The following is a 24193-nucleotide window of genomic DNA, read 5'->3' on the forward strand; positions in this document are numbered from 1 at the left end:
TAGAAACACAAAAAAATTCCTTATTCATATTCTGAAAGGTCCAATGATTTTTATAAATGACTTTCATCATTTTCTGCACTCAGTACCTGGCCCACTGCTGGGCATGGCCTCAGCACAACTCTATTTAAGGACGCAAATAGGGATGAATTATAATTCACATTATAATAAGCTCTAGCAGACTTTTTTCACAGAAGGCATACGACCTTAGAGGGACTGGCCGCTGATTGAATTGGTGAAAATTGACCCAGCAGGGCTACTCAACATATGTGCCATGTTCTCTTAAAACATAGGTCCTGTCTGAAGCTCAGCTGGCTTGATCTGTCAGGATTTCTTAACATTTGTACATAATATAGAAAAACTACTGTGAGAGGAGGAAAAGAAGCACTATTAAAACTATTGGCATTAAAATTCAATAGCTATAGGAAAAGGTATTTTCCTGCAGAATTTTTTAAAACTTAGGGCTGTGTAATAAGAATAAAGCTGAACAAATCAATAAAAAAAGAAATAAAATTTCTCAAAACACAAGTTCAGCTCATAGCCTGAAAAATGTAATAACCAGGGAAAGAAACAAGGAATTCACATGATACATTTAGACACAATATTTTCTATGCAAAGATAAGTATTTGAGTGTATTCTAGGAGCTTCCTGGAAAAACAACATCATTTTAATTTTGACAAGTATATAACAAGGATGGGCTTCCCTGGTGGCTCAGTGGTAAAGAATATGCCTGCAATGCAGAGCCGCAGGAGACACAGGTGTGATCCCTGGGTTGGGACGATCCCCTGGAGGAGGGCATGGCAACTCACTCTAGTATTCTTGCCTGGAGAATCCCATGGACAGAGGAGCCTGGAGGGCTACAGTCCACAGGGTCACAAAGAGTCAGACAAATAAGCACAGCACAGCATATAACAAAGATAAAGACACTTATTTTGATGTGTTGAAATTGGAATAACAGTTCCTCTTCCCACTTATTACACACACACATACACATACACAAACACATACATATTTACAAAGGGAGATTTAGAATATTAAAATTAATAGTGACTGATCACTGAAAAAATAAATATATTGCATTGCATTTGATACTGCAACAAGCAACTGCAATATTTTCAATGTATATCATATACTGGGATGAACAGACTTACTCAAACAATACATTTCCCTCTATCATACATTATAAAGCAGTAACAAATTCAAAGTATGAGAATAGGAAAGACCATAAACTCTTGACATGTTTTCTAGAGAGGCAATAAATTAAAGAATGGAATACACATGTGATTTGCAGGTACAGATTTGGCCATAAACTGATTAAAGTGAACACCTAATTAAATTTATAGGAAACTACCAAGATCACAATTCTGTTTAGCAAGTTTAAAATGAAAGAGTTTATTTATAAACCTGGTCCATGTGAGTATGGTAAAAGCAAAGGGATTTATGGGGTAGTGGTGGTGGAGGGAGGGAGTGAGGAGGAAGCAAAATCAGGAAACTGGTGGTGGGGGGCAGGGAGGGAAGGACTTGCCAAGAAACTTTTTTAAAGTTAGTGAACTGTGAACGTTTACAATAAAGGCAAAATAAATGCTGAATAGTTTGATTCTTCATGTGTATGTATTATAATATGAACTAATAAGAAATAGTAAATAATTCTTTTAATTGGTTTAAAACAGAAAAATACTTTGAGAAGAGTAAGCATCTATAAGTTATAGATAGCATCTATATAGCAAATTATAGTTTAGAAAATGCTTTAATAATTATTATTATAGTTCAGCCTAGCACATATTAAACACTTGATAGTTGGAAACTAAATTTGAAAGAATTTCAATTAACTAAAATATAAATTGTTAAATTTTAAATATTGTGAAAAATTTATGTAATATAGGATTTCACTAAGTATCTAAAATTAGAAGAACAGTAGTAAAAGGGATGACTATCTTGCCTATTTAGTTGTTGCCTTTTGATCATATAAATTTTCAACCTGCATAATCATGTAGAATTTGGATTAAGGATTGGGCTAAAAGTCAAACAGAACAAATGTGTTGTCAAGTACAGAGGTAAAAAGAAGAAACAGAAAAACAACAGGCAGGTCGAATCACTAGATTTTTGTATTTATGGGTTGTCTGCTATGTGTCAGTCCACTCTCAGGTAAATTTTCTCTTTAAGTACAAGATTAATAAAGTTGCTTCAAAAGTATCAATAGAAAGTAAAGGGAATATATTTTTTTCTTTAAACTTTTTATTTTGTATTGGGGTATAGCCAATTAACAACCTTGTGATAGTTTCAGGTGGGCAGTAATGAGACTCAGCCAAACATATACATGTATCCATTCTCCCCCAAACTGCCTTCCCATCCAGGCTGCCACATAACATTGAGTTGGGTTCCATGCGCTGTAAGTTCCATGTGCTGTATAGTAGGTCTGAAGGGAATATATTTCAAAGTGAAAGTCACTCAGTCGTGTCTGACTCTTTGTGACCCCATGGACATACAGTCTCCAGGACAGAATACTGGAGTGGGTAGCTGTTCCCTTTGCCAAGGTATCTTCCCAACCCAGGGATCAAACCCAGGTCTCCCACATTGACTATTTCCCAAATTGCATTTAAAATATCCCTGGGTGAACTTCCCTGGTGGTCCAGTGGTTAAGACTCGGTGTTTCCACTGCAGGGGGCTTGGGTTTTATCCTTGGTCAGGGAACTAAGATTCCACACATCGCACGCCATAGTAAAAAAAAAAAAAAATATATATATATATATATATATACACACACACACACACACACACACACACACATATATATGTATGTATGTAAAAGACACTTGCTCCTTGGAAGAAAAGCTATGACAAATCTAGACAGCGTATTAAAAAGCAAAGACATTACTTTGCCGACAAAGGTCCATATAGTCAAAGCTACGATTTTTCCAGTAGTCATGTATGGATATGAGAGTTGGACCATAAAGAAGGCAAAATGTTGAATTGATGCTTTTGAATCGTGGATTGGAGAAGACTCTTAAGGGTCCCTCGGACTGCAAGGAGATCAAACCAGTCAATCCTAAAGGAAATCAACCCTGAATATCCATTAGAAGGACTGACTCTGAAACTGAAGCTCCAGTACTTCTGGCCACCTGATGCGAAGAGCTGACTCATTAGAAAAGACCCTGATGCTGGGAAAGATTGAAGGCAGGAGGAGAAGGGGACAACAGAGGATGAGATGGTTGGACAGCATCACTGACTCAATGGATATGAGTTTGAGCCAGCTTTGGTAGATGGTAAAGGACAGAGAACCCTGGCGTGCTGCAGTCCATGGGGTTGCCGAGTCGGACACAGCTGAGCAACTGAACAACAACAAAAGTATGTGTGTGTATATTCATTCCTGGTATTATATTTTTGAAAGGCAAAATCTTGAAGAATCCATCCCCAATGAAGACTTCACAATAGTTTTACATCTGGTGTGTAGGAGAAAAGCTAGTTCTCTACCTTGGGGTTTTTTGTTTGCTGCTGCTCCTATCACATTGCTGCGGGTCCCTAACGCCGAACTGTCTGATATACTCTGTGAAGACTGAAAGGAGGAAAGAAACACCAGTTAAAAAACAAATTGCTTTTCATCAAAGTTGCATCAGCTCTCTCAATGAAAGAATGCAGATAAATTTCTTGTAAAAATTACCAAACATTCCTCCTTGATTTTCCTAGGATTTAATGCTGTGTCTAAGAAGCAAAGCAGTAATCACAGTCTATTTGCTTCATTCGTTGGTTCACCACGTCATCATATCTTTCTACGGCTAACAAAGAAACAGGCTAAGACTCTTATTCCAGATGTACATTAATCCTTGAATTATACAAGGATGAATTAGAAATTATGTTTCTAAAAACATAATTTGAGACCACAACAGAGTGAAATCGAACCTCTGAACCTTTGAAAATGCGGCTGTTTTCTCTATTAGAATCACTTTCTAAGTTTGTGGTGGAGAGAAAAACATTTTCATCTTCATTAAGGAAAGTAAACTTTAGCTTTATGAATAAATGGTGGTAAAATAGCTTTTTGTACTCATGCTGATACACTTTTTTAAAAGTTAATTTAGAATATTTATTTATGCTGGTCTTAGTCAAAGCGTGTGGAATCTTTATTGTGTCATATGCAATCTTTCTTTATGGGCACATGGACTCTGCAGTTGTGGCACATGGGCTCGGTAGTTGCAGCACGTGGGTGCTCTAGTTATGGCGCTTGGGCTTGGTTGCTCCAAGGCACATAGGATCTTAGATTTCCAAACAGGGATCAAACCCGAGTCCCCTGCATTGCAATGCAGATTCTTAACCACTGGACCACCAGGGAACTCCCTGATATACTTTTAAAAGGGTGGTAATAGAATATTTTAAGACTCACATTAGTCAACTTCATGGTGAATCCATATAACTATTTTCACTTGCCTCCCCTTTTCTCTAAAATATTTTTCCTCATAGAAGCCTTCTATTTATTTAAACACAAAGTTACTTAAATGATTAACTTGGAAATTACATTTTCAGAATGATAGTGAAGTTCCCCTAATAACTGGTGATTGTCATATGCAGGATAACAGTGCTGATTTTAGAACGTGAACTTTATCTATAAAGTCATAATCAGCTCAGTTCAGTCACTCAGTCATGTCCAGCTCTTTGCTACCCCACGGACTGCAGCACGCCAGGCCTTCCTGTCCATCACCAACTCCCGGAGTTTACCCAAACTCATCTTCATTGAGTCGGTGATGGCATCCAACCATCTCATCCTCTGTCATCCCCTTTTCCTCCTGCCTTCAATCTTTCCCTGCATCAGGGTCTTTTCAAATGAGTCAGCTCTTTGCATCAGGTGGCCAAAGTATTGGAGTTTCAGCTTCAACATCAATCCTTCCAATGAACACACACGACTGATCTCTTTTAGGATGGACTGGTTGGATCTCCTTGCAGTCTAAGAGACTCTCAAGAGTCTTCTCCAACATCACAGTTCAAAAGCATCAATTCTTCAGTGCTCAGCTTTCTTTATAGTCCAACTCTCACATCCATACATGACTACTGGAAAAACCATAGCCTTGACTAGACAGACATTTGTTGGCAAAGTAATGTCTCTGCTTTTTAGTATACTGTGTAGGTTGGTCATAGCTTTTCTTCCAAGGAGCAAGCATCTTTTAATTTCATGGCTGCAGTCACCATCTGCAGTGATTTTGGAGCCCAAAAAGATAAAGTCTCTCTCTGTTTCCACTGTTTCCCCATCTATTTGCCATGAAGTCAAGGGACCGGATGCCATGATCTTAGTGTTCTGAATGTTGATCTTTAAGCCAACTTTTTCACTCTCCTCTTTCACTTTCATCAAGAGGCTCTTTAGTTCTTCACTTTCTGACATAAGGGTGGTGTCATCTGCATATCTGAGGTTATTGATATTTCTCCCGGCAATCTTGATTCCAGCTTGTGCTTCTTCCAACCCTGGGTTTCTCATGATGTACTCTGTCTATAAGTTAAATAAGCAGGGTGACAATATACAGCCTTGATGTACACCTTTTCCTATTTGGAACCAGTCTGTTGTTCTATGTCCAGTTCTAACTGTTGCTTCCTGACCTGCATACAGATTTCTCAAGAGGCAGGTCAGGTGGTCTAGTATTCCCATCTCTTGAAGAATGTTCCACAGTTTGTTGTGATCCACAGAGTCAAAGGCTTTGGCATAGTCAATAAAGCAGAAATAGATGTTTTTCTGGAACTCTCTTGCTTTTTCGATGATCCAGCGGATGTTGGCAATTTGATCTCTGGTTCCTCTGCCTTTTCTAAAACCAGTTTGAACATCAGGAAGTTCACAGTTCACGTATTGTTGAAGCCTGGCTTGGAGAATTTTGAGCATTACTTTACTAGCGTGTGAGATGAGCGCAATTGTGTGGTAGTTTGAGCATTCTTTGGCATTGCCTTTCTTTGGGATTGGAATGAAAACTGACCTTTTCCAGTCCTGTGGCCACTGCTGAGTTTTCCATATTTGCTGGCAAATATTGAGTGCAGCACTTTCAGAGCATCATCCTTCAGGATTTGAAATAGCTCAACTGGAATTCCATCACCTCCACTAGCTTTGTTCGTAGTGATGCTTCCTAAGGCCCACTTGACTTCACATTCCAGGATGTCTGGCTGTAGGTGAGTGATCACACCATCATGATTATCTGGGTCATGAAGATCTTTTTTGTACAGTTCTTCTGTGTATTCTTGCCACCTCTTCTTAATATCTTCTGCTTCTGTTAGGTCCATACCATTTCTGTCCTTTATGGAGCTCATCTTTGCATGAAATGTTCCCTTGGTATCTCTAATTTTCTATAAGAGATCTCTAGTCTTTCCCATTCTGTTGTTTTCCTCTATTTCTTTGCATTGGTCGCTGAGGAAGGCTTTCTTATCTCTTCTTGCTATTCTTTGGAACACTGCATTCAGATGCTTATATCTTTCCTTTTCTCCTTTGCTTTTTGTTTCTCTTCTTTTCACAGCTATTTGTAAGGCCTCCCCAGACAGCCATTTTGCTTTTTTGCATTTCTTTTCCATGGGGATGGTCTTGATTCCTGTCTCCTGTACAATGTCACGAACCTCCATCCATAGTTCATCAGGCACTCTGTCTATCAGATCTAGTCCCTTAAATCTATTTCTCACTTCCACTGTATCTACATCTTTTTTTTTTTCACCTAGGAAAATTAATTTCTCCAGTTACTCTCCAGCATTAACATCTGATTATTCATGAAAACTCTACCTGAATAAGCTCTTCTGCTTCACTTCCTTCCTGGTTTCTTTCTTTGTCTTCTTTTCCATTTTCCTGAAATGGACATAGTTTTAGTAAATGGTATTAGATAGGGGCTGGAAATAAAACTAATGTTTTATACTCTAGCATAGCAAGCTTTCGGAGAAGGCAATGGCAACCCACTCCAGTACTCTTGCCTGGAAAATCCCATGGACGGATGAGCCTGGTAGGCTGCAGTCCATGGGGTTGCAAAGAGTCGGACACGACTTAGCATCTTCACTTTCACTTTCCTGCATTGGAGAAGGAAATGGCAACCCACTCCAGTGTTCTTGCTTGGAGAATCCCAGGGACAGGGAAGCCTCGTGGGCTGCTGTCTATGGGGTCACTCAGAGTCGGCCACGACTGAAGCGACTTAGCTTAGCATAGCAAGCTTTTTTATGTAAAAAATTCACATGAGTAAACATCATACCAAATAAAATCATATAGAGTAGCTGTATTAAAAAATTCAAATGGTAACAGATCTGTTATATACCAAGAATACCACGCAACTGGAAGCAGGCCACTGTGACTCAACTATTAGTTGACCCTATTTTTGTCAAAACTTAGTGGAGAACACTTCAATTAAAAAGAGAAATAATTCAATGACAGTATACGACATTGCATCTCAATTTCCCAAATTGAATCTCAATCCTCTCGTGGTTAAATGGTTAGAAACTATGCAGGCCAGATACCTGAGCAGGTTTAGGTTCCTCTTGAGGTGCTGACTCACTCATCTGGACCACAAAAAAGTATCACCAAATGGTAAGAAAAAGTATTACCAGACTAGTATTGGTTTCAAAAAGAGGGAAAGAAAACATTAACAAACAACCAAAAATGCTCTGAAAGACCAAAATCTGCCCCCACCCCCACCTCATCCCACCATTCTATTGAACGGTTGTAAGTTCTCAACCGGTAAACTTCTCACACTGTGTTACTGTTATTACTGTTGTTACTGACCAAAGCTCGCTTAGCACTAGGCCAGCGTCAAGGGAAACAGGAGACTACCACAGTAGTCATCACCACTAGCGTTAAAAACAAACAAACAAACAGCAACAATAATGCAATTGAATTTTTAAAACATTATCATCATCCTCATTAATTTTTGAAATTACAAAGTGAAATGAAGTGAAACTCTTTTGGCTATCTAATTTGTGTGAAAAAGACAGACATTAGAATAATAACCTTGCTAAAAAGTATTTTTGGAGGGGGGAGTTCTGAGAGGAATATGATTTATCTGGTTTATTTATTCATACGAAGCAATAAAAATGGATAATTGCCACCTCCCCTTCTTCATTGCAAATGACAACAGATTCAGTCACAGATGATCAAAATCACTGTTGTGCCAAAAATCATTTAAGAGTTTGTGTAGCTAGGTGCTACATAAAAAGTAAATTTTATACACATGGCTTCTGCCTCTAGGAAAGTTACAATCCACGGACTTTTTAATGTGAAATGGTTTATTTATAATGTGCTAGGGGCTACTCAGATAGTAAAGCGTCTGTCTACAATGAGGGAGACCCGGGTTCGACCCCTGGGTCAGGTAGATCCCCTGGAGAAGGAAATGGCAACCCACTCCAGTACTATTGCCTAGAAAATCCCATGGACAGAGGAGCCTGCTAGATTATATACTCCATGGGGTCGAAAATAGTCGGACACAACTGAGCGACTTCACTTTGACTTTCAGGGGCTACTCAGGTGGTGCTGCTGCTGCTAAGTCGCTTCAGTCATCTTAGACTCTGTACGACCCCACAGACGGCAGCCCACCAGGCTCCCCCGTCCCTGGGATTCTCCAGGCAAGAACATTGGAGTGGGTTGCTAGTGGTAAAGAAGTCATCTGCCAATGCAAGAGACATAAGAGATGCAGGTTTGATCCCTGGGTTGGGAAGATCCTCTAGAGGAGGGCATGGCAACCCACTCCAGTATTCTTGCCTGGAGAATCCCATGGAAAGAGGAGCCGGAGGGCTACAGTCCACAGGGTCGCCAAGAGTCAGACATGACTGAAGTGACTTAGCGCACGTGTATAATGTGCTAGAGTATTCACTTTCTTTTTAGCAACATATGTTCTGCTCAAATAAACCCATTGTACTGCCTTTGGAGACAACAGTGTCAAACACTTAAAAATAGCTGCCATAAAGTCTTTTTGAAGCAATTCATAAATAATAAATAAGATAAAATCGATTTCTTTGCTAGGTCCCAATAGTGCATTCTCACAGGCTGCTTTGTTTACAGTGTCCATCTCCTGCTAGAAAACTTCTTCCCATTTCTTTTCAAATTGGTTTTGTTTAGATGCACCCAGATAAATTCAACTCAGTAAACTTTTACTGGGAACCTTCTATATGCAGACAGACATTGGGCTTTAAAAGATGGATAAAGGACTTCCCTGGTAGTCCAGTGGCCTCCCAATGCAGGGGACCTGGATCGACCCCTGATCAGGGAACTAGATTCCAGACGCCACAACTAAAGATTCCACATGTCACAACTAAGACCAGGCCTAGTCAAATAAATACATAAATATTTTTTTAAAAAGATGGGTAAGACCTACTTTTGAAGGATTCCTAGTTTAGTGAGAGAAAATGGGATAAACCAATGCAATACCATCTGTAAGGACAAAAGCAGAGGCATATACAAAATGTTAAGGAACACAGAGGCAATTAATTTACCCAGAGAAGCTTTCACAGAAAAATAGATTTCCAAGCTGGATTTTAAGTGACTAATAAAACATTTTGTTGTGTAAAGGAGCGGGGAAAGAGTATCTGAGGCAGAAGGAACATTACATGCTAGGGAATGAAAGTTCGATAAGTATTTGAAGCTTTCACAGCAGAGCATAGTTATACTCTAGAAAGTGGCAGAAGATGAGGCCAAAAACGTAATTTTTCAACTGTAAAGAGTTATTCACGATAAATCAAGGAATTTGGATTTTATTTTGTGCTTTTTAAGCATAGGACAAAATGTGATGAAATTGATGTTTTAAAAAAGTTGACCCTGCCAGCAAAGATTGCCAGTGAAACACTGGGGGAAGAGAGAATATATATATATATATATATTTATTATATAAATATTATATATATTTAAGCTGCCCTAGGTCTTAGTTGTGGCACCTGGGACCTTCCATCTTTGTTGCTACATGCGAACTCTTAGTTTCGGCATGTGGGATCTAGTTCCCTGACTAGGGATCAAACTGGGGCCGCCTGCTTTAGGAGTGCAGAGTCTCAGCCACTCACCAGGGAGTCCCAAGATGACATTTAACTAGATGTCAATTAATAAGATGAGTAAGTCCTCATCTATCAATAAAATGGATTAAATTCTTCATCAAAATGCATAGAGTGGCTGGATAGATGAAAAAAATCCAAGACCCACACATATGCTGCCTACAAGAGACTCCTATCACCTTTAAGGATGTGTGTGCGTGCTCGGTCATGTCTGACTCTTTGCAACCTCATGGACTGCAGCCCACCAGTCTCCTCTGTTCATGGGATTTTCCTAGGCAAGAATACTTCAGGGGATGGCCATTTCCTACTCCAGGGGATATTCCCAACCCAGGGATCGAACTCGCCTTTCCTGCATCTCCTGCATCACCAGGCAGATTCCTTACCACTGAAGCACCTGGGAAACCCAGCTTTAAGGACAGACATGGGCTCAAAGTGAAGGGATGGGAAAAGATATTTTACCCAACTGAAAACCAAAACAGAGCAGAGATGGCTATACTTTGCATTGTTATCATTAACCAGTCTTTTACTATTAAATGGCCAACTGAGATAAAGAGTTCTGAGACTATTCTTCCACCATTGATTAAGATGAGGGTGGCAGGTATTGGGGGTAATATTCTGAACTTTCTGGGCAGACTTGGTAACCTTGCCAGCTCCAGCTGCCTTCTTGTCTGCTACTCTGGTGACAGCCACAGCAACTGTCTCATGTCACGAACAGCAACATGACCCAGAAGAGGATAGTCAGAGAAGCTCTCAATACACATGGGTTTTGCAAGGAACTATATCAGTGACAGCAGCATCACCAGATTTCCAGAATTTGGGGCCACTTGCCAGATTTTTCTCCGAATGATGATCAATTACCTCTTTCAGCTCAGTAAACCTGCAAGAATGTGACTGACAGTCCAGCACAGGGGCATATCCAGCATTGATTTGGCCTGGCTGGTCTGAGATAATCACTTGAGCTGTGAAGCCAGCTGCTTCCATCCATGGGTCCTTTTTGCTGTCACCAGTCACATGACCACAACAAACATCTTTGACAGGCAAGTTCTTTTTTTTTTTTGAGGAGGAGGAAGAAATATTTATTCATCAACCCCTTACTAACCAGGGCCCACACTGATGGCAACAGAAACAGGACATGCCCTGCTCTTACACAGAGCCATGGAGGCCCCAGGCCACTCTGTGAACGGAGCCCGCAATGTGCTTCTGCTCAAATGCCTGTCATGTGACCTTTAGCCTAGTCTCTTGACCCTTCTCACCTCATTTGATAATTCCCACCTTGGAGACTTGGTATACAGAATCAAGGCAGTGATAAAGTGCCTAGCGCTGTGCATAGTAAATATTCCGTAAATGTTAGTTGCTACATAATTGTGATCATTCCTTAGTGTGTCTAGAATTTAACAGAGACAGCCATGGCCTTGGATGGAAAAGACAGCACAATTGCACTCAGGGCTGAAGGGGTCTTCCTTGCTCCAGGCGGACTGTAGGCTGTCCAGGCTTCCGGATTCCTGGCTGTGCGCCCCAGGCAGGCAGCTCTGGGCCCGCACTGTAAACCACTCTGAGAGCCTTCTGTGATAATAGACTGCCTCCTAGTGCAGCTGATGGGAGATTCTGCAAAATGCCCCTGACAGCACACTCCTCTGCTGAGCTCACTTTGTAAAGGACTGCAGAAGTCATTTGACTCAAGCGCCTAGAAAATGTTAAGCCTTCCCTTTGCACGCACATGTAAGTGTGCACATGCACACATGTGCACACACAAGCACTTCCTGGTGTTAACAGAGCTTTGTGGTACAAGGACTAGAGACGTCTTTCATGTTCGCCAAGCAGAGGAGGAGACTGGGATCTCAGGGGGACCCAGCAAAGCAGGGAGGCGAGGATTCAGGGTGCCTCCAGGGACCATGCTCTCTGGACAGCTTCTCTGTGTGCCACCATGAACACTCCTTCACTCCCCTCTGGGCCCTGGACCTGGTGTTGTCTTCATACTCCTCTCTTCCAGTTATTTCTTCTCCCGCCTCAGAGGCCAGAGAGAGTCTGATCAACCTGCCTAATCAATACTAAGCGGCAGGGACTCTCCTGGTGGTCCAGTGGTTAAGAATCTGCCCATCAATGCAGTGGACCAGGGTTTGATCCCTGGTTAGGAACATCCCACATGCCACAGGGCAACTGAGCCCCCATGTGCCCCAACTACTGATGCCTGTGTGCCCTAGAGCCCCAGCTTCACAGCAGGAATAGCCACAGCAATCAGAAGCTCATGCACCTCAATTAGGGTTTAGCCAAGCTTTCTTTGTGGATAATTATTTCTGCCATATTGATTTGTAAATATTTTTCATATACTTATAACAATCTTTTTTTGTTATGTTGCATGTTTTGCCTTAGTTTTCATTTGCATTTTGTTTTTTATTCATTTTGACGTACAGACATTAAAACATCTTAATACTGTCATTTCAAAGTCTTTGTGTGTTTCCATTGTTTTTCTACTTTGTTCAATTTTCCATCAATAGAACAGAGAAATACTCACTAGTCTTTTCTTAAGTTGTTTTATAGATTACATTTATACTCAGTTTTACTGCATAATGTGAATACTAAATTAATTTTGTTCCAAATAGTTAACTTGTCCCAGTTCACTTTATGTAACCACCACTCCTTTTTCCTGATTCCACCTCTGAGAAACACTGCGTTAAGAGTACAAGCTAGAGTGTGTTCCAGTGAAGTTCCATTGCTCTTCCCACAGGAGCTTTCTTATTATTTAGTATTCATTAAATTGCATGGACAGAAAATAAACTAGCTAAGATTTTAAAATTTGACTGGTTTGAAGGAAGAGCAGGCCTTTGGTACTCAAAAGGTGTCTTCAGGTCTCTCATCCTTTCTCTGGGCCTTAAGTGAGAGGGAGCAGATTCTAGATTATGCCAGTTCTGAAAAAGGCACCGTGCAGAGCCCACACTGCCATCCCATGTAGCACCATTGCATGATATGTTCCTGGTTCCAGCGGCTTAGCACTTTGCAGTTTTTCCATTAAATGCCTGCTGTCATGTTGGCTACACAGCGCCTAGCCCATAGTACCCGATCGCCACAACTAGAGAAAACCATAGCATAGCAATGAAGACCCAGAACAGGCAAAAATGAAATAAATAAGTGAAATTTAAAAAAAAAAAAACCACTAAATACATTGAGGGGAACGATGCTCTTGACTTTAGCCCCCCAGTTGCCCTCCCAAGAGACAACAATTGTAATCAATTTCTGTCCTTCCAGAAATATTCTATCTATCCTCTCTGCCCTTACCTCCACCCCCTGCCTTTTAACACAATGATAGCATGCAATACATTGTTCTGGATTTTTCTTTTTACTTAACAATGTGTCTTAGAGAATATCCTGTAGCAGCACATGTATACAAATCTCATTCATTCTTTTTTATGGCTGCCTAGTACTTCACTTGGAGAAGGCAATGGCACCCCACTCCAGTACACCTGCCTGGAAAATCCCGTGGATGGAGGAGCCTGGTAGGCTGCAGTCCATGGGGTCGCTGAGGGTCGGGCACGACTTGAGCGACTTCACTTTCACTTTTCACTTTCATGCATTGGAGAAGGAAATGGCAACCCACTCCAGTGTTCTTGCCTGGAGAATCCCAGGGACGGGGGAGCCTGGTGGGCTGCCGTCTATGGGGTCACACAGAGTTGGACACGACTGCAGTGACTTAGCAGCAGCAGCAGTACTTCACTGCAAATGAACAAAAACCCAATCCTTTATCTGACATCTTTGGAGCCAAACGTGTTTCTAGTTTTTTAGAATTTAGAAAGTGATATTATCTAAGTATAGCCCTGGGTCAGCATTCTGTAGTCAAATATATTAATATATCTGCAGGAAAATATGAATGTTCATACTACTAATAAGTGGGATAAAGACTTTAAATTTCATGTCAGTTCAGATCTGGTTTTGCTACTAAAAAATGACATACAGAGAATTGTGAAAGTGAAGTCGCTCAGTCGTGCCCGACTCTTTGCGACCCCATGGATAGTAGCCTGCACCAAGCTCCTCTGTCCATGGGATTTTCAAGGCAAGAGTACTGGAGTGGGTTGCCATCTCCTTCTCCAGGGAGGCAAGTTCTTGATAGGGAAACTCATATTGACCCCAAGGAGGGCTTTACTCAAAACCTCATGGTGCATTTCAACAGATTTAACTTCAGTTGTAATGCTGGAGCAAAGGTGACCACCATACCAGGCTTGAGAACACCAGTCTCCACTTGACCCACAGAGGCAGTACCAACATCACCGATTTTGTAGACATCCTTCCTGGAGGCTCAAATTTCTCCAAGCCAGGCTTCAACAGTACATGAACCATGAACTTCCAGATGTTCAAGCTGGATTTAGAAAAGGCAGAGGAACCAGAGATCAAATTGCCAACATCCGCTGGATCATCGAAAAAGCACGAGAGTTCCAGAAAAACATCTATTTCTGCTTTATTGACTATGCCAAAGCCTTTGACTGTGTGGATCACAATAAACTGTGGAAAATTCTTCAAGAGATGGGAATACCAGATCACCTGACCTGCCTCTTGAGAAATCTGTATGCAGGTCAGGAAGCAACAGTTAGAACTGGACATGGAACAATAGACTGGTTCCAAAGAGGAAAAAGGAGTACGTGAAGGCTGAATATTGTCACCCTGCTTATTTAACTTATATGCAGAATACATCATGAGAAACCCAGAGCTGGAATCAAGATTTCTGGGAGAAATATCAATAACCTCAGATATGCAGATGATACCACCCTATGCCAGAAAGTGAAAAAGAACCAAAGAGCCTCTTGATGAAAGTGAAAGGGGAGAGTGAAAAAGTTGGCTTAAAAGTCAACATTCAGAATACTAAGATCATGGCATCTGGTCCCATGGCAAATAGATGGGGAAACAGTGGAAACAGAGAGAGACTTTATCTTTTTGGGCTCCAAAATCACTGCAGATGGTGACTGCAGCCATGAAATTAAAAGATGCTTGCTCCTTGGAAGAAAAGCTATGACCAACCTAGACAGCATACTAAAAAGCAGAGACATTAATTTGCCAACAACAGTGCCTATAGTCAAAGCTATAGTTTTTCCAGTAGTCATGTATGGATGTGAGAGTTGGACCGTAAAGAAAGCTGAATGCCAAAGAATTGATGCTTTTGAACTGTGGTGTTGGTGAAGACTCTTGAGAGTCCCTTGGACTGCAAGGAGATCCAACCAGTCCATCCTAAAGGAGATCAGTCCTGGGTATTCATTGGAAGGACTGATGCTGAAGCTGAAACTCCACTACTTTGGCCACCTGATGCGAAAAGCTAACTCATTTGAAAAGACCCTGATTCTGGGAAAGATTGAAGGCGGGAGGAGAAGGGGACAATAGAGGATGAGATGGTTGGATAGCATCACTGACTCAGTGGACATGAATTGAGTAAACTCTGGGAGTTGGTGATAGACGGGGAAGCTTGGTGTGCTGTAGTCCATGGGGTCGCAAAGAATCGGACACAACTGAGCAACTGAACTGAAATGAACTTCCTGGAGGGATGGATGCAAGGGCTTGTCAGTTGGATAACTGGTGGCCAGGATGTAATTCAGAGCTTCAAGCAGCATGGGTTCCACTGGCATTGCCATCTTTATGGGTGATTTTCCATCCCTTGAAACAAGGCAGGTTAGAGCTTGGCTGCAGCATGTTGCCACCATTCCATCTAGAAATTGGCACCAATGCTACTATGTCAGGGTTGGATTCAACTTTCTTAATGTAGGTGTTGACTTCCTTAAGCCCTTCATAGGTTTTCTGGCTGTAGAGTGGCTCAGTGGAATCCATTCTGTTAATGCTAACTGTTAGTTGCTAGTTAGCTTACTCTTTGATCACCCCTTCTTGGAGACACCTGTTTCAAATTCACCAACACCAGTGACAACAATCAGAACAGCATAGCCAGCCTGATATGTGCCTGTAATCGTGTTTTTGGTAAAGTCTCTGTGTCCTGGGACATCAATTATGGTCATACAGTACTTGCTGGTCTTGGATTTCTTTACAGGGAGATACCAATGGTGACACCACACTCATGCTCATCTTTCAGTTTGTCCAAAAGCCAGGCATACTTGAAGGAGCCCTTTCCCATTTTAGCTGCCTCCTTCTCAAAGGAGGTTCTTTGTGGTTTTCAGTGGTTCTTTGTTCAATCCCACTGCATTTGTAGATCAGATGGCCAGTAGTGGTAGACTTGCCACATCCACATGTCCAAACAACACAATGATATTGATATGAGTCTTCTCCTTTCCCATTGTGGCTTAGATTTAGCAGTGGTTTTCATGACACCCATGTTCTGGTGGCAACCCTGTTGAGAAAAAAGCTAAAATATGATTTTAAAATTGCTCCAGCAGGGCAAATACAAAGTCTGACCAGGTGGAAACAGCTTTTTTTAGCCTCCCTAGCAGAAATTAATTTTTTTGCTTTTGAGAAGACACTAAATATGATTTAATTTTCTACAATATTTTTTCACATTTTATCTCATTTAATTCTTACACAACCCTATGGAGTTTATTTTTTAATCTTTTTTTTTCAAACTTTAAGCTTTTAATTTTGTATTGGGTATAGCCAATTAACAATGTTGTGATAGTTTCAGGTGAACAGGGAAGTTCAGTTTAGTTCAGTTCAGTTGCTCAGTCGTGTCCAACTCTTTGTGATCCCATGAACCGCAGCACGCCAGGCCTCCCTGTTCATCACCAACTCCCGGAGTCTACCCAAACCCATGTCCATTGTGTCGGTGATGCCATCCAACCATCTCACCCTCTGTCGTCCCCTTCTCCTCCTGCCCTCAATCTTTCCCAGCATCATGGTCTTTTCAAATGAGTCAGCTCTCCGCATCACGTGGCCAAAGTACTGGAGTTTCAGCTTCAACATCAGTCCCTCCAATGTACACCCAGGACTGATCTCCTTTAGGGGATCAGGGAAGAGACTCAGCCATAGATAAACATGTATCCATCTTCCCCCAAATTCCCCTCCCATCCTGGCTGGCACATAACATTAAGTAGAATTCCATATACTATTCAATTGGTTATCTGTTTTAAAGACAGTAGTGTGTACACGACCATCCCAAACTCCCTAACTATCCCTTCCCCCTGGCAACCGTAATTTCGAGAAACAGCTTTAATGGTAAAACAGTTTCATTATTATTTATGCTAGAAGCCCAGGGAGTTTATGCGAGTATATTATAAGGGAGTTAAAGGAAGGAGCACGAAATATAATACAGGTTGACTGGAATTTATTGATATGGGTACCTGTATCAGAAATTAAGAATTTAATGTATTAGCACCTACAGTGACATTCAGTGTTTTTATTAATTCAGTATTTATTTATTTATTCAGTATTTATTTGTTAAGTTCACTGAAACTTGGACTCCATAGTGGCCTATGTTTAATTAAGCTAAGGCACAGGAACTTCCCTGGATAAGGAATCCACAGTAAGAGGAATCAAAAGGCTTAGGGATATGGGGTAGATATGTCACATGCTGCTGCTGCTAAGTCGCTTCAGTCGTGTCTGACTCTGCGACCCCATAGACGGCAGCCCACCAGGCTCCCCCATCCCTGAGATTCTCCAGGCAAGAACACTGGAGTGGGTTGCCACTGCCTTCTCCAGATATGTCACATGCTGCTGCTGCTGCTGCTGCTAAGTTGCTTTAGTCGTGTCTGACTCTGTGCGACCCCAAAGACAGCAGGCCACCAGGCTCCCCTGTCCCTGGGATTCTCCAGGCAAGAACACTGGAGTGGGTTGCCATTTCCTTCTCCAATGCATGAAAGTGAAAAGTGAAAGTGAAGTCACTCAGTCGTGTCTGACTCCCAGCGACCCCATGGACTGCAGTCCACCAGGTTCCTCCATCCATGGGATTTTCCAGGCAAGAGTACTGGAGTGGGGTGCCATTGCCTTCTCCGGATATGTCACATATTGACTTGGATATCTACTCCCCACAAGTATATCCTCTGAGAGGACTTGGGGAGGGTTCCTTTACTAAAGCATTGCAAAATACATTAGTGCCTGGGAATATTTGTATTATTGAAAAGTTCTATGTTGGCTTTCTTCTGTAGGCAAAGCATGATGGGATGACCCGTTTGAGTAGCGGAGGCCAAACGTCAGTGTTTATCCACCAAAGACAAAGTGGGCACATAATGAGAAGTAGAGATACAGTGGTTATCAGATTTCTTTTGGCATTCAGCTAAATGATTATGGGTGGTCCTAGGATTAGAATAGATGACCAGTCAGCTCAAATGGTAAAGATTCTGCCTGCAACACAGGGGACCCGGGTTTGATCCCTGGGTCAGGAAGATCCCCTGGAGAAGGGAATGGCTGCCCACTCCAGTATGCTGGCCTGGGAAATTCCGTGGACAGAAGAGCCCGGTGAGGTGCAGTTCCATGGGGTCACAGAGTCAGACACGACTGAGCAACTAACAGTTTCTTTCACTTTCTAACAAAGTACTGATAATTCACACATAATATTTATTTAATATTTAGGTATTTATTTGTCTGTGCCAGGTCTTAGTTGCCGCACATGAGATCATCAATCTTCATTGAAGCATGTGGGATTCTTTATTATTATTTTTTAAAGTTGCAGCATGTGAGATATTTTGATAAATAATCTGCCTGCAGTACAGGAGACCCAGAAATGGACAGTAGGTCGGGATGATCCTGGGTCAGGATGATCCCCTGGAGAAGGGAATGGCAATCCACTTCAGTTTTCTTGCCTGGAAAATCCCATGGACAGAGGAGCCTGGCAGGCTACAGTCCATGGGATCGAAGTCAGACATGACTGAGCGACTAACACTACTACTACTATGCGGGATCTTTATTTGCATCATGCCAACTCTTCAATGCAGCATATGGGGTTCTTTCTAGTTTCCTGTCCAGGGATTGAACCCTGGCCCCCTGCACTGGGAGAGAGGAGTCTTACCACTGGACTACAATGTAAGTCTCTACATATATCTTAAAATCTATATATTCTGAAAGAGATGGGAATACCAGACCACCTGATCTGCCTCTTGAGAAATTTGTATGCAGGTCAGGAAGCAACAGTTAGAACTGGACATGGAACAACAGACTGGTTCCAAATAGGAAAAGGAGTTCGTCAAGGCTGTATATTGTCACCCTGTTTATTTAACTTATATGCAGAGTACATCATGAGAAACGCTGGACTGGAAGAAACACAAGCTGGAATCAAGATTGCCGGGAGAAATATCAATAACCTCCGATACGCAGATGGCACCACCCTTATGGCAGAAAGTGAAAAGGAACTCAAAAGCCTCTTGATGAAAGTGAAAGTGGACAGTGAAAAAGTTGGCTTAAAGCTCAACATTCAGAAAACGAAGATCATGGCATCCGGTCCTATCACTTCATGGGAAATAGATAGGGAAACAGTGGAAACAGTGTCAGACTTTATTTTTCTGGGCTCCAAAATCACTGCAGATGGTGACTGCAGCCATGAAATTAAAAGACGCTTACTCCTTGGAAGGAAAGTTATGACCAACCTAGATAGCATATTCAAAAGCAGAGATATTACTTTGCCAACAAAGGTTCGTCTAGTCAAGGCTATGACTTTTCCAGTGGTCATGTATGGATGTGAGAGTTGGACTGTGAAGAAGGCTGAGCACCGAAGAATGGATGCTTTTGAACTGTGGTGTTGGAGAAGACTCTTGCGAGTCCCTTGGACTGCAAGGAGATCCAACCAGTCCATTCTGAAGGAGATCAGCCCTGGGATTTCTTTGGAAAGAATGATGCTAAAGCTGAAACTCCAGTACTTTGGCCACCTCATGCGAAGAGTTGACTCATTGGAAAAGACTCTGATGCTGGGAGGGATTGGGGACAGGAGGAGAAGGGGACGACAGAGGATGAGATGGCTGGATGGCATCACTGACTCGATGGACGTGAGTCTCAGTGAACTCTGGGAGATGGTGATAGACAGGGAGGCCTGGCGTGCTGCAATTCATGGGGTCGAAAAGAGTCGGACATGACTGAGCGACTGATCTGATCTGATCTGAAAATACGACTTTAGTCACCAGAGTAGAGAGTTCTGACCTCTCTCTCCCAGTTTCCAGACTTGAGCCCCTTAATTAAAAGGGAAGGCTGGATCCCCTTAAGGAAGGATCTGCAGCACTGCCATAGTGTATACTGAAAATCTTCCCCCGTGTCTTTTCCACAGATAACTGTGGCCACTTCCTAAAATGACTCTGTAATGGGGGAAAAAACAATATTCAGGTTTTGCAAGGATTTCTAAACACTGGCATTAACTGGTGCTAATTTCTGGGGACCCAAATGCATTCCACCAGTTTAAGTGGGACTTATACCAGGCATGGAGTCTTAACTCAAGTTTGAATCACAGTGGGCACAGTGGGTCTATAGATCATTCTGTGATATTTCATTAGCTCTTGAATATACAATTAGGATATCTGGCAACTAGCAGAATTTCTGTTTTGGCCCTTTGATCTTGGAATAAGGACCATTACAGTATGAAGAGCCAAGTTGAAGCCCTTGGGAACCCCCTTCCCCCTCATACACACACACCAGAGAGTAAACAAAAATCATTGTTTTTTTGGGATGGCAGAAGGGGAACTACAGAGATTAGTGACACCAATAAAGACTTAAAGAAGCAGGAATGATGAAATCTATCTCATGCCAATTTAAAAAAAAGTTATTTAAGTACTTGGCTGTACTGGGTCTTAGTTATGCTATCTTCCCTACAGGTTCTTCAGCTGCTGCACGAGAATTCTTAGTTGCAGCACGTGGGCTTTAGTTCCCTGACCAGGGATCAGAACCCAGACTCCATGCATTGGAAGTGTGGAGTCTTAGCCACTGAACCACCAGGGAAGTCCTTATCTTACATCAATGTAACTTACCTGTTTGGCCTGTGACGAAGGCAGCTGGATCTTAGAGGATGACTATGGGTGATTATAAATTTAGTCTGGTGATGCCTCCAATTGCAGCTGCTCTTCCACATATAAGTAACTTTACTGGACAAATCAACACACAACTCCTGTCACTTGGTATGCTGCTAGTGATCCAGCAAATGCTTTTTTCTCCATACAAATTGGCAAGAAACGCCAGAAGCAATTTGCTTTTACTTGGCAAGGCCAACAATATAACTTCACAGTCTTGCCCCAGGGCTATGTCAATTTTCCTGCTCTCTGCCATAATACAGTCCACAGAGATGTTGAGCATCTTGCCCTTCCAATCAGCATTAAGTTGATCCAGTGCATTGATAACATTATGCTGATCGGATCTGCGGAGCAAAAGGAGCAAGGTCTTTAACTGTCTTCATGAGATATATGCAAAACCAGAAGATGGAAGATGGATTCCACTTCTGGTATCAATTTCCACATCAACCAATTGCCTGTTATTTTTTCCTCAGCTCCTTTTGTAATTTTCTTTCATGCTGGAGCTGGAGTGTGAAAACCACATTTCTTTGCCTTGCCAGCTGGCTCTGTTAAGCTCTGCTAATTGGGGGCATTGGAGGGAGACCCCAAGGCTGAGGAAGGACAAGAGGCTTGTTCCTTGCTGTCTATCTCATGACTGCTTCCTGTAGTGTGTTGGTTCCAGTATGCTTCACTCCAGCAATGCTTTATTCTGGTAGTAGGAGATTCATTCTGTAGCAACAGTTGAAACCAGTTTGCCATTTTTCTACAGTTTTGTAATTTTCATTGACACCAGCCAGGGTTCTGCTGTAGAGGTCTGGGGCCCAGACTTTTGGTCCCCTCAAGCACCCCCATCTAAGCTCAGAGACACCAACACCAGTCAGGCAGTGCCTCCTCAGAGATCTGAGGGGTCACTCCTCCAAGTTTGTGATTTTTTTTCCCATTTAATGCCTTTGTTTAGGTTGTTTTTCAGCCCTAAAGGTAGTAACAGTCACTACCTCTGTCATACCTTACATTTCTCTTTTTAGTTTTTCAGTCACCCCCTTAACTTCATACCTAGTTAACAATTCTTGTTAAATCACCTGTTCAATTAACTGGTGTGGTTTCTATCTCCTATCTGCTGCTGCTGCTGCTAAGTCGCTTCAGTCATGTCCGACTCTGTGCGACCCCATAGACGGTAGCCCATCAGGCTCCCCCATCCCTGGGATTCTCCAGGCAAGAACACGGGAGTGGGTTTCCAATTCCTTCTCCAATGCATGAAAGTGAAAAAAGAAAGTGAAGTCGCTTAGTCTTATCCGACTCTTAGTGACCCCATGAACTGCAGCCTACCAGGCTCCTCTGTCCATGGGACTTTCCAGGCAAGAGTACTGGAGTGGGTTGCCATTGCCTTCTCCGATCTCCTATCTGGACACTATCAAATAAAATTAGTATAAGATTATTAAAATTTAAGAAAAATTACAACCAGGTAGAGGCAATATGGGCTTCCTTGATGGCTCAGATGGTAAAGAATCTGCCTGCAATATGGGAGACCAGGGTTCGATCCCAGGGTCAGGAAGATTCCCTGGAGGAGGGCATGGTAATCCACTCCAGTATTCTTGCCTGGAGAATCCCCATGGATGGAGAAGCCTGGTGGGCTACAGTCCATGGGGTCTCAAAGAGTTGGACATAATTGAGCAACTAAATGCAGCACAGAGGCAATATATGACTCAATCATACTCTATTCACTCTTAGCTACTATAAACTCTACGTGTATATGTTTCTATCTGGCTTTTTTGTTTTGGATATTTATTTATTTGGCTTAATTGAAGGTCTTAATTGCAGCACATGGTATTTTTCATTGTGGCCTGCAGACTTAGTTGCAGTATGCAGAATCTCTGTTGCTCTGCAGCCTGGCAATATTAGTTCCCTGACCGGAGACTGAACCCAAGTTCCCTGTTCGGCAAGGTGGATTCTTAATCCGCTGAACCACCAGGAAAGTCCCGATTTCTACTTGTTTTATTACTTTCTAACTTGTCATTTCAAATGTAAGAGGTTGGATTATTAAGGACGATTTTCCCCTCACATTTTAACAAGCTTAGCTGTATAAACTATAGTCTGTTATATGACATACTTTTATATGTCTGTATATGACTTTATTTGGTGTGTGATCAATGAGTTACAGATGTACTGCAAGATGGTTATCCATGCAGCCCCAGGAGCGGCCTGAAAGGACTAGGGTGGTTGGTGCCTCTACATAATTCACCCCTGGGCAGAAGCAGTTTGACATAAGGATTCTCAAAGAGTAACCCAAAGAATCAGAGTCTGATGATCCATCCTAGTGTGCCCCATGGTCCCATAGAAGGCAAGCACATGGGGGACTTGCTTTATTAAAGCAAGTATCCTCGAATAAAGGAACAAAGCCAAGGAATGTTTTATCTCCAGGACATCACTTTCATAGGCCAGTTGGTATATACTGCTGCTCATCACAAACATTGAGCCCTGAAGCTGCTGGAGGAGTGCTTGTTCCAGGCACTCAAGGAGCAGGACTCAGAGCCTAATGTGTGGCCAAGAAAGGCAGGGAGGTCTGTCAAATACTCCTCATGGATTCAGCTTTCCATCTCTCTCTTCATATATATTGAATTCTTCTCTTTGTTTATGGCTGATGTGTCCTTTCGTTACATCCAAGTTAGCTGCAGAATTATTGCTCTCATAATACAGTCATACTCTGTGAATTGAAGTTTCATCATTATTTTGTAAATTATACTTAATATGAAAAAGTTTGAGTGGATTCTAAATCCAGTCATGTTATCATAAAATATTACCACATTATGTTTTCTGGTGATAAAAAAGTAAGAGCTATTAGTCATATATAATTTATGCTTGTAAATTTTGAATTGTTGTGAAATTATTTTAAATTTATCACCTACTTGTTCTCATCAATATATATAAGATGAATATAAATTCTCATCAAAATGACTACTAAGTGATCACTGTCAAACTGTCTTGTTCAGGAATTAGATGCAATCATTTCAATCATAAAACCCTACATAGAGAATGTTATGTTTATAGACGCAATCTTGGATTTTTCATTAAATTTTTGAAAAGCTTTATTTGGAAGCTTATGCAAACTCAATATTTAATATCATCCTTAATATGTTTGTTATTTTTCACATTATAACTATATACAGAAAATAACTTTTTCACCAAGCCCCTATTGCTTCCAAATCCCCTCTATTTTTTCCCAGTGTGCTGAACAAATATCATGATTTCTATAGATGTCATGATAAAAGGTTGAGAGCCACTCCTTTAAATTTCATTTTTTTAAGATTTATTCATTTGGCTGCATTGGGTCTTACTTGCAGCATGCAGGATCT

The 24193-nt window shown here is 41.6% G+C and overlaps 1 protein-coding gene across 1 annotated transcript in view; it reads right to left on the reverse strand.

Moving 5' to 3' along the window:
- Positions 1 to 15768, reverse strand: part of EFCAB5 (EF-hand calcium binding domain 5) — a 91368-nt gene extending 75600 nt beyond the window's left edge. The window contains exons 1-4 of the mRNA XM_025280948.3: positions 15664 to 15768; positions 7450 to 7491; positions 6731 to 6793; positions 3469 to 3550 (exon numbers count right to left, since the gene is read on the reverse strand). Coding sequence (XP_025136733.3) covers positions 3469 to 3550; positions 6731 to 6793; positions 7450 to 7491; positions 15664 to 15768 — 292 coding nt within the window. The remainder of the gene's footprint in view (positions 1 to 3468; positions 3551 to 6730; positions 6794 to 7449; positions 7492 to 15663) is intronic.
- Positions 15769 to 24193: the final 8425 nt, after the last annotated feature.

The sequence above is a fragment of the Bubalus bubalis genome, chromosome 3 (assembly GCF_019923935.1).
Source record: "Bubalus bubalis isolate 160015118507 breed Murrah chromosome 3, NDDB_SH_1, whole genome shotgun sequence".
Classification (NCBI taxonomy): Eukaryota; Metazoa; Chordata; class Mammalia; order Artiodactyla; family Bovidae; genus Bubalus; species Bubalus bubalis.